The 20009-nt window shown below is 38.5% G+C and overlaps 1 protein-coding gene across 4 annotated transcripts in view; it reads right to left on the minus strand.

Annotated features, from left to right (window-relative positions):
- Nucleotides 1-1166: 1166 nt before the first annotated feature.
- ACER3 (alkaline ceramidase 3) overlaps nt 1167-20009 on the minus strand; it is a 168832-nt gene continuing 149989 nt past the window's right edge. For 3 of the 4 annotated variants that reach the window (XM_023239409.2, XM_023239410.2, XM_019811768.2), the window contains 4 exons: nt 14062-14163; nt 11586-11690; nt 4639-4684; nt 1167-4117 (listed from right to left, as the gene is read on the minus strand). In XM_023239409.2, the coding sequence (XP_023095177.1) occupies nt 4064-4117; nt 4639-4684; nt 11586-11690; nt 14062-14163 (307 nt within the window). In that variant the 3' untranslated portion in view covers nt 1167-4063. Of the gene's footprint in view, nt 4118-4638; nt 4685-7638; nt 10126-11585; nt 11691-14061; nt 14164-20009 lie in introns of those variants that run through there. The other variant, XM_045038703.1, reaches the window with a different exon arrangement.

The raw sequence follows: 20009 nt of genomic DNA on the forward strand, positions 1-20009 counted from the left end.
ATATAAATATTTATCCAGTAGCACATCATAAACCACAGGGTTATAATACTTTCTTTTGCCATGTAAACGTGCAACTGAGAGTTAAAACTATTAAAACTTTGCAACACATGATTCTTTTTTCTTTTCAAGAGCAAAGTAATATGGAACCCATATGACTCATAAGAAAACCTTAAAACTAAATTATTACACTTTAAGGGGCACTGGCTAAATTCTGAAGGAGTAGGCATTAAAACAGAACTTAGTTTTGGGGTGCCTGGTTGGCTCAGTAGAGCATGTGACTCTTGATCTTGGGGTTGTATGTTTGAGCCTCATGTTGGGTGTAGAGATTATTAAAAATCAAATCTTAAATAGAATATAGTTTTTTTGGTTTTTTTTTTGGCATTTAAAGATTTTCATGCAAAGTTTTTGGTCTCTTGATTTTGACTCTGACCTCTTTATCTTTAGTATTGATGGGGGAGCATGAGGCAAGCTGAGGGCAAAATACAGGCTGGCACAGCACCCCCCTCCCCCCACCAGGTGGAATGTGTGATAGTCCTCGGATACTCCTGGCTACCCAAGAACAAAGGAAAGGGGTTTAAATGCTTGCCATGGTAATGTGGGAAACTAAGGCAAATGAAAAATTAAATTCCCTTACTGCCTACAGCCCACTGACAAGTCCTTGAGACCAGCAGAGTGACCTCCCTCTAGCTCAGCTGCCTCAAGGATGACACTTTGCTGGGGGCAAAAGAGAACCTTGGCTTAACATTATCCCAACCTCGAGGATCCTATAAGTCAACTTCCTTTATCTCAACTCTCCCAAGATATACGCTGGAGATCATACTCCAAGTTTATGGGCCCTCGATATACAGCTAAAGGGTCTCATGACTGAGGTTTTACTAATCGGCAATAAACGGTGTTTCCCTAGCACCAGCTAGCCCCTCAAGATCCTGGAAACCTTGCTTCCAAAATTCCTTAGAGGCTTACTCTATCCCTGACCCCCTCCCAACCTGAGGGTATGTAATGAGTTACCTATTATGACCCCATGAAGCTCTTCCTGCCCATGGGTCCTGTCCCCTTGTTTTAATAAAATCACCTTTGCACCAAAGGCGTCTTCAAGAATTCTTTCTTGTCGGCTCTAGACTACCCCACCATCACCCCAAAACTTCATCAGTATAAGTAAAACATTCTTAGTGTAAGGAAAGGCTAGTTTAATGGTCCTGGAAACTGTGCATTTAGGGTAAACCATAATATTTTATCTGATTCTACTAAACCAAATACACTACTTGAGGTTCTCACTTGTAAATGAATCAAAAACAAATGTTTGTCATCAATTTATCCCCAATCATCAATTTATACAATATCGCAAAGATAAAAGAGATCACTTCAGGTGTTGGCAATGTTTTCATGAAAGCACCACGGTGGGGAGGGGTGGGTGGAGTGACCAACCAGATTAGGACAACCACCTTTCATTTAGTTTTTCTTGAAAAAAAGTCAAATTGCTTTCAATTTTCTGGAGTGAAAATGGCAGGATATTAAGATACACAGGCCAACTGCTGCTTTCATATCCTCATAAGATACTAGTATTTTCTAAAATGTAATTTGCTACAGGGCTCACAGAGGAGCGCCTTTCACATCAGATATGTTTGCTCAGCAGGAAATCGGTTTTTGTATACTCTAGTTTAGGAAGTCTGCCAAGGAAGTAAAGGGAACTCAACCCTACAATGCCTACCTGGAATCCTAGAAGGGAAAAATAAAGCCATTCAAATAAAGTTGATTTAGCAATACCCTGAAGGTCAGCAGTATTTCCATAATACTCGCTATGGCACAGAAAAGAAGTCTTGAGTGTGCTAATACTTAGGCTGCTAGAAAGAGAGCCGTATGTGAGGCACAGGCTAACTTGGGAGAGTTAGAGCCTGGATTCAGTCTCTGCTTTCTGCTCAACACTTCTAAAATGCTTTCTGCTTCCATGCCAGCTGTTTTCACAGCAGAGACAAGGGTCTCTGAACAAGTGGCCACAGCGTTACAAGTCACCCAGTGGTGCCCGTGCTTCTCCACGGAGGTGCTGGACAACTTCATTCAGCAAGTGACTACAGGGGGTGGTGGCTGAACTGTTCGTTCAGCAAACTGCTGGAAAGGGCTTGGGTATCAGTGGGGGCTCTCCACACCTTGTCTGTGATATGCACAGCCTCAGTCTCCCTGCGCCTGGCTGCGCTATCAAGAAGGCTGTGCCTTTGTTGCCACACATAGATTCTTTACACAGAAGTGTAGCTTGAGTGAAAAGTACAAAAGACAATGGTGTGAAACAAATGAACCTATTTGAAAAATGTAAGATGGCTGATAGCCTAGGTAGCTGCACATGAAATGTAGCCAGAAGTCAGAATCTTATGGCGAAAGAACAGTCTTACGGGCTGTGTATTAGAACTGCTTAGTTTTAGGTTTTCTTAAGGCACAACCAAAGTTCTTTAGATTTATTTTGGCAAGTGCTTTTCTTGCTGGAGGATCATAAAAGTAGGCAGAAGTTTATGCCTAATGGCGTGTTGGCATGCTTTGGTTAGGAAAATAGTTCTTGGACTAAAACTAAGGCCAGAAGGTGAAGAAGAACAACCAAATCTGTACTGGTTTTAAATTTGTACAAAGGCGACTTACTGGATACTGGGAAAATGACAGGAGTGTTTTTATACCTTTGCAGAAGAAAAAAATGATTTTACTTTTGAAGCTGTAGCTTCAGGATTTAATCTGGGTCAATGTCACCACGTGGTAAAAACAATCTGGGTTTTATAATAAAGTCGCAAAAATGCCAAGTGGTACAGAGCTACCAATACGGTGATACCTCAGGCAAAGGGGTCAAATAAGGTTTTACTCCAGATCGGTGTTATGTTTGTGAAATGTAATTCAATTTGTTATACATCTGAACCCAAATCAGAACTAGCTGCTTTGTGATGATATTTCACTGCCATTTTTTAGTATTTTAATTTTGGGGAGTTCGTTCAAGTAAGTGAGAGCCATTCTCAACTCTTGTATCTATTTCCTTCAACAAACGAAGGGGCAGGCATTCTAATAAGCTTTATGTAAATAGGATCCTGATCATTTTAGCTCTAGTTAACCTGATACATTTCCCTGGGCATAACCAAGGCCCCTCTGAAAACTGGAAAATATGGCATAGTTTATAAAGAGTGTAACAAACAACATTCACTGGTAACTTCAAATAAGTTCCGTCAAGAGGGTGGAATATTGGCAGGCCAGACCACCAATCATGTTTGCCTAGCCATAAAACCAGTGACAACTTAAAGATCTGCAAAGATCAAAGAAAACAGAGAAACCACCTTTAACTAACAGCCTGGAGGCACAACATCCCACAGGTGTCCTTGTGGTCTTCGCAAACTCTACAAGGTGACCCACTCAACTCCGATTGGCGGTGGCCACACACAGACACCCCAGAACCCACTGCAAATCTGGGGTATGGCAAGTAGGGAACCGAGTGGCCAGTTGGAGCTTGCTTATGACATGCTGACTAGCACAAGGGCAGACCGTGAGGAACTACCAGAATCCCACAGATAGCTCTTTTTCACCTTGGAAAACCATTCATGAGGTTACTACGACAAGAACACAAATCAAGGCTGACGCGGCCAGCTCCACAGCTGGCCATCTGGGTATGGGGTTTTGCCAATACTTAGCTGACTGTTTGGATCATTTAATCAAATATTAAGCAAAGTATAATTTACATGCAACCCTTGTCAAAAAAGGGAAAAAGGTTAAATTTCCTATGATCAGCACAAACTGTTAACCTGTTAAGAAAAGCCTCATTTTTCCAGCATTCAACTATATATACACACATCATGTCTGTTTCTTTTTAAACATCTTAGGGTGAGGGTGAGGAGGAGAAGGGACAAATGAGATAAAGACGCGAGCTCAACATCCAACAAGACTATTCCTTATTCTCTGTGTGACTGGCAGCATTAGTTAGAAAGTCACTCCTTTGCTGTGATGGTCATGATATATTTGAATGTGTAGATCTTTAAGGATTTCCTTATTCATTTGGCCAGGCCTATGGTAGATGCTTTGTTTGTTTTCCTGGAATAATTCATCAGTGCTTCCTGAGAGGCTCAAACAGGATCACTGGCCAGATTCCGAAGAGAAACTGTTTGGAAACAAGTTAGGACAAAATGAAAGAAAGTAACTGTTCCATGTTACCCCTGAAAAAAGAACCTATGTGCTAACACTACAGTGCTTCAGTGTTTCATAGGTTTGCTACCAACTGTCCTGAGTAGCCTGAGTCCAGCATATTCTTTTCCGAGTTGCACCAGATCTCAGAAATGATTTTTATTTAACTTATTTAAATGGCTGAAGTTTCTACTTTGTCAGGCATGGAGCAGGGCACTGAAATCATCTCAGATCTTTAAAACACTCTGTAATGTAGCTATTAACAGCTCCATTTTATTGTTGAAAAAAACTAAGGCTTAGAGAGAACAGACGTGCCCAAGGTCATAGAGCAGTACGTGGAAGACCTAAGATTCAAGGGCATCTGGTTCCAAAGCCTGTACTCTCTCTACTACCTTTCCACCCGCTCGCTTCTCCCATCTCTGTCCCATCCTCCCAATACCCTCCCCTGCCCGGACATGCATGCACGCATGCACACACACCCCTAGGAAGGGAGCATACCTTCACTTTTGGCCTGTATTTCAGGTAAAGAGTTCTTGTATACAAACTGAAAGAAAAGGGGAGGGGGGAAAGCTCTTCAGATTAATTTTTAATTCACGCAAACTGGCTTACTGACAAATTTAGCCATAGTGCCTCGGTACATACAAAGAAAAAGCAACATTGGTAGATTCTTTTGTTCATTTAGCAACCATTTTTTTCGAGCACCTACTCTATGCAGAACACTTGGCAAGATACTAAGGAAGACAGAGAAATGATCACTCTCAGACTGTGACCTCAAGATGTTTGTAGTTTAGCAGGGAGCATTCAGCTCATGCTTGATGATTCATATCATAATTTCCAGCTTCATCTCTGAAGATATATGGTAGCCAAGATTAAAGGAGAGTATTCTTAGAATATTTTGGAAGTGGTTATATCAGCTCTAAGAGGATTACAATACAGGTATGAAATAATCAGGAAGGTAACAGAAAGCCTTCCTCATAGTAGCCTTTAAAATAAGTAACATCTGGGGGTGCCTGGGTGGCTCAGTCAGTTAAGCATTGGACATCAGCTCAGGTCATGATCTTGCAGTCCGTGAGTTCGAGCCCCATGTTGGACTCTGTGTTGTCATTTCAGAGCCTGGAGCCTGCTTCAGATTCTGTGTCTCTCTCTGTCCCTCCCCAGCTCATGCTCTGTCTCTCGCAAAAATAAATAAACATTAAAATTTTTTTTGAAATATCTAAAATAAGTAACAGCTGAAAATGAGATTGGATTTTTTTTTTTAATTTTAAATTTTTGTAGAGAGAGCATGAGTGGGGAGAGGGTCAAAGGAGGAGAGAGAGAATCTTAAGCAGGTTCCATGCTCAGTGTGGAGCCCAATGCGGAACTTAATCCCACAACCCTGGGATCATGACCTGAGCCGAAATCAAGAGTGGTTGTGCTCAACGGACTGAGCCACCCCAGTGCCCCAAGAAGTTTGGATATTTAAGCCTCAGTTATGGAAATTTTGATTCTATGGCTATGTCATTGAACGAAGCATGCAAATAATATTTCAGAGGGATGATTTGAGAATGTAATAATATAACACGTGTGCCCTTTAAGACTACTGTACATGTGTTTATTTCAAAGAGTTGACACAGTGAAGTAAAAATATCTGAGCTCAAATCGTTGCTCCATCACTTTATAACTGTGTAACAATGTTGAGCCACGTTATTTACTTGCTGTATACAGTCTTGGGGCACCTGGGTGGCTCAGCTGGTCAAGTGTCTGACTTCGGCTCAGGTGATGATCTCATGGCTCCGTGAGTTCGAGCCCCGCGTCGGCCTCTGTGCTGACAGCTCAGAGCCTGGAGCCTGCTTCGGATTCTGTGTCTTCCTCTCTCTCTCTCTCCCCTTCCTCTGCCTGTTTTTTTTCTCTCTCTCTCTCAAAAATAAATATCCAAACTTATTTTATTTTAGTTATTTAGGATGAAATATGTCTAAAACATATTCTATCTTCCCTGCCTCCTTAAAAAAAACAAATCAAAGTAGGGATGCCTGGGTGGCTCAGTTGGTTAAACATCCTCGGCTCAGGTCATGATCTCATGGTTTGTGAGTTCGAGCTCCGCATTGGGCTCTACACTGACAGCATGGAGCCTGCTTAAAATTCTTTCTCTCTCCCTCTCTCTGCCCCTGCCCTCCCCTGCTCTCTCTCTCTCTCTCAAAATAAATAAATAAACTTTAAAAAAAAGTCAAAGTAAAACATTTTAACATTAACGTAAAACAAAACAAAAAAAAGTCAAAACCTGCCACCAAATACAGTCAAAATGCTTCCTTTTTTTCTGTATTTACTTTAACCTCTGTCCCCACACAAATTAACTTTTACACAGGGTTAATAATTACCTATATATGATTTTAGTTTGTTTCACTTAAAAATCCAAGTAATCCTAATATCTTTCTATGTTGCTATAGAATTTTCATATTTATAATTAAAAAAAATTTTTTTAACGTTTATTTATTTTTGAGACAGAGAGAGACAGAGCATGAACGGGGGAGGGTCAGAGAGAGGGAGACACAGAATCTGAAACAGGCTCCAGGCTCTGAGCAGTCAGCACAGAGACCGACGTGGGGCTCGAACTCACCGGCTGTGAGATCATGACCTGAGCCGAAGTCGGCTGCTTAACCGACTGAGCCACCCAGGCGCCCCTCATATTTATAATTTTAAATAGCTGAATAAAATATATACTATAATTTACTTTAAAATTCTACCTTATTGGATAGTGTGTTTTATTTTTCTTCTACTATTATTGTTGCTTTGCTAATTAAGTAACACTGTGATAAACATATTTGGGTTTACACACATTTTCATTTTTCTGGGTTATTTCTTTAGGATAAGTTCTAAGGAATAGAATACCTGGGATAAAAAATATAAAATAAATATTTTATTTTCACAAACACATACAGTGTTGAATTCCTTTCCAAATGGGTTACATCAGTTTACACTGACAAGTAATACATGATCATGCCATTTCACTGCAACTAAAGAATACAGGAAGGAATTTCAAAATACTATAGAGTTCACTTAATAGATATAAAAAATATCTTCATTGTTGGGGTGCCCGGGTGGCTCTGGCTCAGTCGGTTAAGTGTCCGACTTCAGCTCAGGTCATGATCTCACGGGTCATGAGTTTGAGCCCTGCGCTGGGGTCTGTGCTGACAGCTCAGAGTCTGGAGCCTATTTCTCTCTCAAATATACAATAAACATTAAATATATATATATATATATATATATATATATATATATATATATATACACACACACACACACACACATATATATACACACACACATATATATGCGTATATATGTATATATATATCATTGCTTTATTTTTAAATTATTATTTTTTCTTTTAAAAAACTTTTTAATGTTTATTTATTTTTGAGAGAGAGTGTGCACAAGGGGGGGGGGGGCGGGGAGGAGCAGAGAGAGAGGGAGACACAGAATCCAGTGCAGGCTCCGGGCTCTGAGCTGTCAGCACAGAGCCTGATGTGGGGCTCGAACTCACGATCTGTGAGATCATGACATGAGCCGAAGTCGGATGCTTAACCGACAGAGCCACCTGGGCACCACTAAATGATTGTTTTAAAAAGGTAATACAATCATTTGGTGAAAAGTCTGAACAGTACTAAAGAGTAAACAGGAAAAAGAGGGTCTGTCTCCTAGCTGTGACCTACAGCCCAGAGATAACTGCTGGTACCTACTGGTTAACATACCCTTACAAAGACAGTAAGCATTTATAAGCATATATGTATATTTAGTCCATATTTAGTCCATATATGTATTTTTATTCACAAAAATGGATAACCTACTGTTTTAGAAGGCATTTTTTTGATTACCAGTTAGATGATCAGTTTTCTCTTGGCTTATTTATACTACAAATATCTCAAAACAAAACAAAACCATGATCTGGAGGCCTTCCTCTTTTTTAATTTTTTAAATTTAAAAATAGCTTCAAACTTCTAGGAAAGTTGCAAGATTGGTCTGAAGAATTCCTGTATCCCCTTCTCCCAGATGACCCAATTGCTATCATTTAACCACATTTGTTTTACACACACACACACAAATGCACCTATGATCAAGTGTATAAACATATCCTATAGAGTCGCTGTATGACATGATGCCCGTCACCTAAATATTCTAATGTGTACACCATAAAACAAGGACGGTCTCCTAAAGTACAATACAACCCTCCCAGTCAGGAAATTAACATTAATACAAGGCTAACATCCAACTCAAGAATCCATTCCAATTTTGCTGATTGTCCCAATAATTTCTGTCTTCCTTTCTGATCCAGGTTGCTGTACACAAACATGAATTGCATTTAGTTTTCATGTCTTAAAAATCTTTTTATAGCTAGAACAGTTCTTCAGTCTTTCTTTGTCTCACAAACTCGACAGTCTTACAAAGTATAAGACTTTCATTCTGTAGAAGGACCTGCATCATAGGCCCAGCAGTATTTCCTCATACCCAGACCCAAGCCAGGCTTTTTTGGCAGGAACACCACAGAAATGACCTGAGCTCATTTCAGTGCCTTGTATCAGGAGACATACTCTAATGACTTGCTCCATCATGGGTGATGTTAACTTAAATGCATGGTCAAGGTGGCTGCTACCAATTTTCTTCACTGTAAAGCAACCATTTTCCCCTTTGTATTAGTATTTCGTGGGGAGATATTCTAGATTACACAAATATGTGTTCCTCATCCTACTCCCACTTGTCGGCCAGAGCATCCATTGATAACTTATACCTATCAACTATCCCTAAGATAGTTGCCAAATGGTGATCGTTCGTGTCCGTTGCTCCTTCTACATTTGTTAGTTAGCATTTTTTTGTAAAGAAGAGCTTTCCCTTCTCGTTCATTCATATTCGTATGTACTCACAGATTCTCATTTTATTCGGTGGGTGTAACTTGAAACTCTCGCTATTTAATTTTAACATTCAAACTATCTCAGGTTTAACAGGCCAAAGCTTGCTTGCCTTTCAGCCTTCACAGGGTTCACAGAGCTAGGCAATGCATGTATGTGTAAACATATGTATACATATATATTTATAATCTATACAACACATACACATCCAACTTGTTCCATATCTGTGTGAACATGTGTGTGTCACATACTCCTGAGTTCATACTAATACTTTTAATTGCAATCTAACCCCCTCAAGGTTCTTTCTAGCTTTCCCTCTTTCAGTATTTGTAAATCCCTTCTGAGAGAGTGGAGAAATCAGGCTTTTGTTATCCTCAATATATTTACTTAATGTTTCATTAATTGATTTACTTGTTCAGTGTAACCCATTTCCTAACTCCAGCCGCCTCCTCCACCCACCCCACCACATCACTTCCCCTCATCACTCTGCTGCCTTGCCCCACACAGCTGCCACTTCCCCGTCACCACCATGTTTTCTTGGAAGCTCAGCAGGCTGCTACCACCGACCCCTTTTCCCTCGTTCCTCGGACACTGAATGCTGCCATCTCTGCACAGCACTTCTTCCCCCTCATTACCCCGGTTTTCCATACCAGGAGTAGAGAAGGAGAAAGTGAAAGGGAGGTGGAAAGGGGAAGGTGTAAAAGGAAAAAACAATATGATAAGTATGCTTTCACCTCCTCTTCAGTATTTATTATAGACATTTACTACTGTACTATATTACACTGCAGTAATGTCCTTGGGTAGTCCCCAGGGCAGTGTTAAGGTGCTAAGTTTTAATTCTCAGGCTCATTCTACAGTTACTCTTGTTTCTCTTTTTCTAGCACCTATCGATTTACCATACATTTCCTATCCCTTCCATTTTAAATTGGATATTTTTAATGTGCTACGAGCTGAGAATCCAAGTAGTCAATGTAGTAACAAGTGGCAAAATGTAAAATAAATATACTTACAGCCAAAGTTTAAGAGCTCTTCCATGATTAATAACCTTGAGCTCTTCACAGCATTAATTCAATGATTCTTATTTAGCTGTCCAGAAGTTCCTTTTCTATAATTCACAGGTAGTTACGTTAAAAAAAACATTTTTTTAATGTTTGTTTTTGAGAGAGAGAGAGAGAGAGAGAGAGAGAGAGAGAGAGCAAGCACGTGCATGTGTGTGTGAGCGGGGGAGGGGCAGAGAGAGGGAGACATAGAATTGAAAGCAGGCTCCAGGCTCTGAGCTGCCAGCACAGAGCCCGACACGGGGGTTGAACTCATGGACCACGAGATCATGACCTGAGCAGAAGTCAGATGCTTAACTGACTAAGCCACCTAGGTGGCTACTACTAGTAGATATATTTTAGATAATTCAGGATACCTATATAAGTTGATCTCCAGAGAGGTGAGATGCAAATGTTATTTTGCAGGTTTTCTACAAATTTTCACATTGATACAAAGGAAGATTTTCTTCCCCTTTCTAGAATTATTTCAGCTATCTCAACTCTTAATAAGAATTTGAAATTAAACATAGTCTGACCCCCAGTAAAGAGACCAATAGATACACACTCATTCATTCAGTTATTTAACAATATATACTGAGTGCTTGCTATCTGAAAGGTATTGTTCTAAGCATTTGAGAGGGTAGCAGTGAGTAAGATAAAGCCTCCGCTCTCAAGGAACTTAACGTCTAGCTGGGGGAGGCAAACAAGTAAATATATATAACTGCTTATAAATGCTTTGAAGAACAATGAGGCCTGGTAAGGGGAGACAGAGTGATATGGAGGTATTATTTGAATAGGGTGATCAGAGAGAATTCTAACTTCATTTTTGTTATAAATGATTGACCTCCAACAGTCATTTGATAGGGGAGCAGGGGAAGAGAAATGGCAACCAACTTATTTCAGGGAAGGAGACAAATTAAGCTGGGGACTTCTGATACTCATACTTTCCCAGGCTCTTACTCAGGGGATCTGGCTGCTTTTTCCCCTCTAAGTTTGTTCTCTATAAACAAAGATATGTTGATCGACATGAAATGGAAATGTTTATATCCTACTTGCTCTAAAATGTAGATCATATGTCAAGGTGAGTTAGTACAACTATCTCACTTTTAAGGGTAAGAAAACTTGGAGCGCCTGGGTGGCTCAGTTGGTTAAGTGTCTGACTCTTCATTTTGGCTCAGGTCATGACCTCACGGTTCATGAGATCCGGCCCTGCGTCAGGCTCTGTGTTGACAGTGTGGAGCCTGCTTGGGAGTCTCTTGACCCCACTCTCTGCTCCTTTCCCGCTTGTCCATGCGCCATGCTCTATCTCCCTCAAAATATGTAAATAAACATGAAAAAAAAATTTTAATTTGAGGATGAGAAAACTAAGCTTGAGAGAGAGGAAGGGACTTGCTTAAGGTCATCCAGTGGCAGAGGCAAAGCTGGAACATAAGTTCCTGATTTTGTCTTTTTGTATCTACACCATTCTTTTTGAAGAGTAAGAGAATAAATACTTCAACACTATGCTAAAACAGTCTCTATTTCCTACCTGAAAAGGATGTGAAGATAAGAACCAAGGCCAGTTAAGATATGCCACCATGCATGAAACTGTGTGGCAACACCTATGATAGGTGGCATCTTCTTTCGAAAGTTCCTGTGAAAAGAGGAGGGAAGAAATCACCATGTTATTATCTTTTTTTTTTTTAATAGTTAGCAACTAATGCTGACAGCCTATGAACATTTTGAAATGTGCCTCTGAAACATGGCAATTATTTAATTTCTTTAAGTCTGCTGTAGTCTGCCACATTGTTTTCCAAAGTGTGTTTTGAGGAACAGCATTCCTAGCAGAAGTTCCATGAAGAAATGATGCTGTGTTCAAAAAAAATGCGGAAATGGTACATAGTTTATTGCCCTCTTGGAAACTGCAGTATATATTAACAGAATAAAGGCTTTGAGAAGTCCTATCATAACTGTAAGAGTTTATTTTCATTTTTTTTCAGGTAATGAACTAATGCACAGAACCCTTTCGTAATGTAGTATCTTACTAACATTTTATGGAACTAGTGTTTCCTGGAACACAATTTGGGAAACATTAGTCTACTTAGCTATTCAGTCAAGAAACCAGACACATGCTTTTCCTTGGCCTACATACGACCGTCATCTTAGATGAGCACTGTACAGTCTATGAAGTGCTTTTGTAAATATGATTTCACTACTTAGGTGAGACATTGAGGTAGCTATTATTAGCTTTGCTCTACAGATGAGGAACTAAAATTCAGAGACCAAGTTGCCTAAATCACTCAGCCAAGTGGCACAGCTGAGTCTCAGATTCTAGATCTTTTGATTAAGTGTGTACCATATTAACATTCTCATTATTAGAAGGGAGAAAATCAATGTTAAACACCAGACTATTTTTCTAGCTAGCCCGTAAATTTTTGAGACAATTACCATCTCTAAGAACTTACTTTATTTCTTGGTGGCTTTCACCCAGAAGATGATGACTTATCTCAGCAGTGTAAATGCTCTAATAGGGCTTCTGATGTATATTACTGATTCAGAACTACTCACTCAGACCTTAGTTTTCTAAGCTAGGTATATTACTTGTTTATTTATATACATTTAAAATCTAAATTTACTTATTTAACTTTTTATTATTTTTATTATTTTATGGAAAATTTCAAACATGTGCAACAATAGGCAAAATAATAATGTACCCATTATCCAGCTTCAATAATTGTAACTAACAGCCAATCATCTAAACTCTCATCTGCTTCTCTCCTTCTATATTTTGAAGCAAATCCCAGATATTGTATTTTAACTCTAAATATTTTAGTATGTGTCTCTAAAAGATTAAAAGCTCTTTAAAACTTAACCATAATACTATTTTCACATATAAAATATTAACAATAATCTCTTAATATCACCAAATATTCAATTACTGATCAAACTTCCAATTGTCTCGTAAATTTAGAATTTTTTTTTTTTTTTTTTACAGTTTGCTTAAATCAAGATTCAAAACAAGTCAACCATTGTATTTGGTTGATGCCGTAAATCTCTTAGGTCTCTTTTTTTTTTTTTAATTTTTTTTTTTAATGTTTATTTATTTTTGAGACAGAGAGAGACAGAGCATGAATGAGGGAGGGTCAGAGAGAGAGGGAGACACAGAATCTGAAGCAGGCTCCAGTCTCTGAGCTGTCAGCACAGAGCCCGACGCAGGGCTCGAACTCACGGACTGTGAGATCACGACCTGAGCCGAAGTCGGCCGCCTAACTGACTGAGCCACCCAGGCGCCCCTCTTAGGTCTCTTTTAATCTATATGTCTCTCCTCCCTTTTTTACCCCCTCTGCAACTGATGCTGCAGAAACCAGGTATTCATCCTATAGATTTCTCACAGTCTGAGTTTTGCTAATTGCCTCTCCCTGGTGCTATTCAATATATGTGTTTATGCAAAACTTTAGGACACAGAATTTTGAATTGGAAGGACCCGCTAGTTTAAACCTATTTAACATGTTCACTTTATGGAAACTGAGGCCCAGAAATATAGTATCTTAATGACAGACTAGGATCCAGAGACCCCAAATTCAAACTTTAGTCAATACAAATAGCTGACAAGATGGTAAAAGGAATGCTTGCCTTAGAAAAGAACATTAAGTATATTAAGGTACAAAATTATACACATATATATCCCATGCTTCTTACAAATCATTCTTATTTCTTCAACACTTTCAACACAGATTAGGCAGATTTCAAAGGCCTAATTAACATCTGATTAACTCTATAGCTCTGTGATGCGCACACGAAAAAATCCCTACAGATGTTATGAAATAGTCTTGGGTCCAAATTTTTAGGTTAATTAAAAAAGTGTTCTCAGAATTTAACTTTATTGTGCCGTACATACTTTTTAAATTCAACAATGGCAAAAATTCACTTAGTGGCACTAATAATTCTATATGCCTATGAAATTCTCTGCTTATAGACTGTTTCTAAAAATATTTCTCAAAGATTGAAAAAGATGCACATCTTACCTCAGTGAATCACAAAATATGTTATCTATGTTCCATAACAGAAATCCCAATAAAAATATGCCCAAGGATGTATAACCTAGTCCTCTGAGCCATGGATAAACCCTGTGGGGAAAAAAAGGGAAAGCAAAATGAAATTGTGTCAACTCCTGTCATCATCAGAGCTTGAAGCCATCACTTTCACGAGAAGGAAAGGTTTTTTGGTTTTGGGGGGTTTTTCTAATGTTTATTTTTGATAGTGAGAGAGCACAAGCGGGGGAGGGGCAGAGAGAGAGGGAGACGGAAGATCGGAAGCAGGCTCTGCGCTGACAGCAGCGAGCCCTATGCGGGGCTTGAACCCACGAACCATGAGATCATGACCTGAACCGAAGTTGGACACTCAACCAACTGAGCCACCTAGGTGCCCCCAGAAGGAAAGGTTTTTGTTAGTATTAAAAGCAAACCTATCTATAAATTCTCTAATACATTTGCAGACTAGATTTAGCTATTAAAAAAATGAGAAAGAATGTGACATTTGATTGCTATGTGCTTCAAGAAAGTAATCTGACGGACTGTATCAGTCCTCTGGAAGAGGCAGGGGGATGCTGGAACAGAATTAACATTGACTGAGTTACTTGCTATGTGTCAGGTAGGCACCATAGTAAATTAGATACACAAGCATATGAGTAAAATCTTCAAATAAACCCTGTGAAGCAGGTATTATTCTTTGCACATCACTGATGAGAAAACTGAAGCTTGGTGAGTTATCCAAAACAAGAACAATAGCTTATATATTTTTTACAGCTTCAATGAGGTATCACTGGTTTACGTTAAACTGAAATATATTTCAAGTGTACATTTGATCAGTACATCTGTATATATCCATGAAAGTTACACTACAATCAAGATAACAAACATATCCACCATCTCCAAAAGCATAGTTTGCGTATTCTAGAATGTTATGTAAAGGGAATAATACAGTAGATCTTCACTGTATGGCTTCTTTCACTTGGCATAATTATTTTGAAATTCATCCATGTTGGTATGTGTATCACTACTTCATTTCCTTTTATTGCTGAGTAGTATTCCATTGTATGGATAAGCCACAATTTGTTTGTCTGTCCAAATGTTGGTGGACATTTATGTTGTTTCCAGTTTTTTTCTATAATAAAATAGCTACGAACGTTGACAAGTAAGTTTTTGTATGAACATATGTTTTCATTGTAAGTTTTTGTATGAACATATGTTTTCATTTCTCTTCGGTAAAAAGCTAGGAGACAAACACCTGTACTGAATGGCAGGTGAATGTTACACTTTTTAAGACACTGTTAAACTGTTTTCCTAAGTGTGTATCATTTTACATTCCCACCAGCAGTGTATGTTTTTAGTTCTACATCCTCACCAACACTTGGTATAACATCGGTTTTTGTTTGTTTCCTTTTAGTTGTTCTTTGTAGGTGTTAGTGGTATCTCATCATGGTTTTGATTTGCACTTCCCTAATGACTAATGTTATTGAACATCTTATATGCTATTTGCCATCCATATTATCTTCTTCAATACAGTGTTTGTTGAATCTTTGCCTATTTAAAAAAAATATTTGCTTTCTTGAGTTCTAAGAGTTCTTTTTTTAATTGCAACACTTCTTTATATATCCTAGACATGAAGTCCTTTGTTGGATATATGTATGTTGTATTTTCTCCAAGTTTGTGATTTGCCTTTCATTTTATTTTATTATTACTATTTTAGGTTTATTTATCTTGAGAGAGAGGGAGAGAGAGTGAGCAAATGTGCACGCATAGGCAAGGGGCAGAGAAAGAGAGAGAGGGAGAGAGAGAATCCCAAGCAGGCTCCACCCTGTCAGCTCAGAGCCTGAAATGGGGCTCAAACTCACAAACCATGAGATCATGACCTGAGGAAAAATCAAGATTAAGATGTTTAACCGACTGAGCCATCCAGGCACCCCTGCCTCTCATTTTCTTAACAATGTCTTTTGAAGAATAAAAATTTGTTATTTTGATAAAGTTCAACTTACAAATTTTTTCATTATAGCTTTTTGTGTCCTATATAATAACTTCACCTAACCAAAGGCTGCAAAAACTTCTACACTTTCTTCTGGAAGTTTTATAATTTTAGCTCTAATATTTAGGGATATGATTCAATTCTAGAAATTTTTATAATGGCATGAGTTTAAATTCATTTATTTATTAAATGTTTATTTTTCAAAGAGAGAGAACACAAGCGGGGGCGGGGGAGCAGAGAGTGAGAGAGAGGGAGACAGAATCTGAAGCAGGCTCCAGACTCTGAGCTGTCAGCACAGAGCCTGAAGTGGGGCTCACACCCATGTACTGTGAGACCATGACCTGAGCCGAAGTAGGATGCTTACCCAACTGAGCCACCCAGGTGCCCTTAAGTTGACTTTTTAAAATGAGAATATACAGTTGTTTCAACACAATTTATTGAAAAGAGTATCCTTTCTCCAAAAGAATTACCTTTGGATGTTTACTTAACATCAGGTCAGTATTGATGAGTGGTCTATATTTGGATGTTTTATTGATCTGTATTTTATTCTTACCACCAATGCCACATTGTCTTGATTAGTGTAACACAGAGCAAATCAAGAAGCGTAAGTCCTCTAACTTTGTTCTTTTTTAAAACTGTTTTGGTTCTTCTAGATTCTTTGCATTCCCATGCAAATTTCAGAATCAGATTCTCAATTTTTACCAAAAATCCTGTAGAGATTTTGATTATGATTGATTAAACCTATAGATCAGCTGGGGAGAACAGACATCTTAATAATATTGAGCTTTCTAATCCATGAAAATGGTGCATCTCTCCATTTATTTAGATCTTATTTAATTTCTCTCAGCAAAAAACTGTTCACTGTAGTTTCCCATACGCAGGTCTTGCATACTGTTGCTAAATTTAGTTCCTAAACATCTGATGCTTTTTGATGCTACTGGAAATTGTACTTTTGAAATTTCACTTCTCAATTGTTCCACTGCTAGTACATAGAAATATGATTTTTGAATATTCATCTGAATTTCATGACCTTGTTGAATTCCAACTTACTGCTTCCAGTTTTTTGGTACGTGTCCTATGACATTTTCTGTACACAATCATGTCATTTGCAAATACTATGTTGGACAGGGCTTCAACCAGTAAAATGTTGAATAGAAGTGGTGATAATATATACTCCTGTTTTAGTCTTCATTTTGAAGAGAAATTTCTTTTAACATTTCATGCCTAAATGTGTTAGATGCTGTAGAGTTTACAGGTTAAGAAGTTCCCTTCTATTAGTCATTTATAAAGGGATTTATTTTGTTTTTAGATTGTAAATAGGTGTTGAATTTTATAGAATGCTTTTTCTAAATCTATTGCTATCTTCACATATTTTTCTCCTTTATTTTTTAATATGGTGAATGACAAGAATAGATTTTCTCAAATATTTTATTTTAACTATAAGTATTTGTATATAAATCAATGAAAAAATAATTTAAAAACCATCAGGAAAGCATAAACCTGGCTGTGCATGGAAAAAGTATTATTGTCATTGTTTGATGAACATCTCTGAGAAGATGATGTCTTCAGCTTTTCAAAGAGTTTATCATAACCCCATTTAGGGGAGGCAAGAATGAGTCCCAGTTAACAGGGCTCAACACAGTGAAGGCATCTGACAGCGTATCAGTGTGGGTCAGGAGCTGAGATGTGACAGAATATGACCAGTGGGAGTAGAGTACTCTCCATTTTCTCCTTCTAAGCTTACTTACCAGGGCCAATCTTCAGCTCTCAGCAGTAGTTCAAAGCAAAATTCTTCTGTGGGGTGAAATGAACGTCTTTGGTTATCCAGGTAGCAGGGTACACAGGAGAGAGCAAGAATTTCATCAGCACATAGTCCCTATAAACTAAGTACAGATAAGATTCTGGGGACAAACTACCCATCATCATCAGGCACAAGAATGTATAATACAGAAGGCTCGCAACACATCTGTATCTGGAATTACAGTGCTTCATTCTGGACTGCCTTCCTGACTAGCATATGGCTATCATCTAAGAAATCCCTTCCCTTCCTCTTCACCTTGGGAATTGCCTTTACCTCTCTCGATGCTGGATTTCCCATCTTGAATTTCATGTCTTCCTCCTTTTTGGTTTACTCTCTCACTTTGGTCAAATACATCCTTCAGTAGGTTTCTGAGTAATAGTTTATAGGCTATTTCTTTCGAGAATTCAAATATAAGATGTATTTTGTCATCACATTTCATTGGTAGTTTGGCTGACTACAAGATCCTAGGTTAGAATTCTGTAATTCCAGCTGCCACTTTTGTTTTGATGAGTCCTAAACCATTCTGCTTCATGATCCTTTGTAAGTATTATATGCCTTCTAACTCTATAAATTTGTGGAATCTTCTTTGTCTTAGAATTCTGAAACTGGCATGGATTTATTTCCATCCATTGTCAACAGCCACTGGGTTTTTCCAATGCAATCATTCATGTCTTTCATGTATAGGATCTTTTCTTGAATAATTTTGGTGATGATTCCCTCCCTTCCATTTTATCTGCACTGTCCTCTCCCCTTTTTCTATGTTGGCCCTTCTATCCAGCCCAGTAATATTTCTACCGAATCTCTTCTCCATTTCTTTCTCATCAGCCTAATGGCACCCAGGTGTGTGTGTGTGTGTGTGTGTGTGTGTGTGTGTGTGTGTGTGTGTCTGTGTCTGTGTGTCCATCTGTCTTTGCTTCTGCCCTTTCTGCCAGGAAGCCCACGGACTTGAGGGAACACTTCACTGTTTCTCCACAGCAGTGGTGGTGATTGGGCCCAAGGGCCCTGAGATCTCATGCTGTCCTGTTTACTCTGGACCATACCATGGGTTTAGTAAGCCTTTCCTGTGGTAGATTCTTGCTGGTGGATGAGGGATGATGGACCATAATGCAGTCACAGTGGAGAAGGAATTCCAGTAGCTTCTTTGTATCTTTCAAACCATTCACTTCAGTTTATCATTGTACTATATTTTCAGTATCTTCTTTTCGGGGGGGGGGCAGATTCTTTGAATGTTCCTTTTTTATTGCATCCTACTCTTGAGTCATAGATGTAGTATATTTCTAGGAATATGAATAATGGTATTTGTTGTTTTGTTATTTTTGAAGTTTTCTTCTTCACTCATAAGTTGTTTTCTTCTAAGTTGCTTTTCTTTCCTTATTATTTGTTTTGACCTCTACGTTTCATATTGGTTGCATTTATCATATGTCTGGCACCGTCTCATTTTGAAGAATGGGAAACTAAAAAGGTGACCACAAGCTCTAAACACATGTTTGAGGCCCTTAGTCTACTAACCTTCATTGTAGGGCTATTTTGCTGGACCAATTATTAGTGAACCCCCAATATCAGAATGTTTAGGTCTTTTAGGCTCCTCATATTCCCTAAAAGAAAATTCTTCCAATTTTCTGCTTAGAGGTTTTTACATACAACATTCAGTTTGCATAAGGTCACCCGATTTCCCTGATTTCACCATGGTATTCACATGCTCAATTGTGTCTGCAAGACCCAATCTAGAGATATTGTTCACCCTTCCCAGAGAATAAACCTATAGGCTTCTGCAATTGTTCAGCGGTATGGAGTAGGTGAGGGGATGTAAGCGTTTCACAGCTTCTTAAAGCTTTAACCAGTCTTCTTTATTTTAGACATCTCTTCTAGCTCCTTTTCCAAACTGTCTGTTGCTGCTAATGTTTGATATTTTAGAAAATTCTGGTGTAAACTGGAGGTTCTTTAAAATTCAGCTTTCGTGGGTTACTTAAGGCAGTTAGCAGTAATCCATCTACTTTCCAGCTTCTAAAATTTTATTCAGTCTTCTTGTGGATTTATGCTTTATAAATAAATTCCTTCGTTGGAGTCTTAGCAGGGTTTCAGAAGGGAGCAAAATTAGATTGAAGACGTTAATCTTTAATATTATATCTGTTTTCATTATTTAAAAATTTT

The sequence above is a fragment of the Felis catus genome, chromosome D1, assembly GCF_018350175.1.
Source record: "Felis catus isolate Fca126 chromosome D1, F.catus_Fca126_mat1.0, whole genome shotgun sequence".
Taxonomy (NCBI): domain Eukaryota; kingdom Metazoa; phylum Chordata; class Mammalia; order Carnivora; family Felidae; genus Felis; species Felis catus.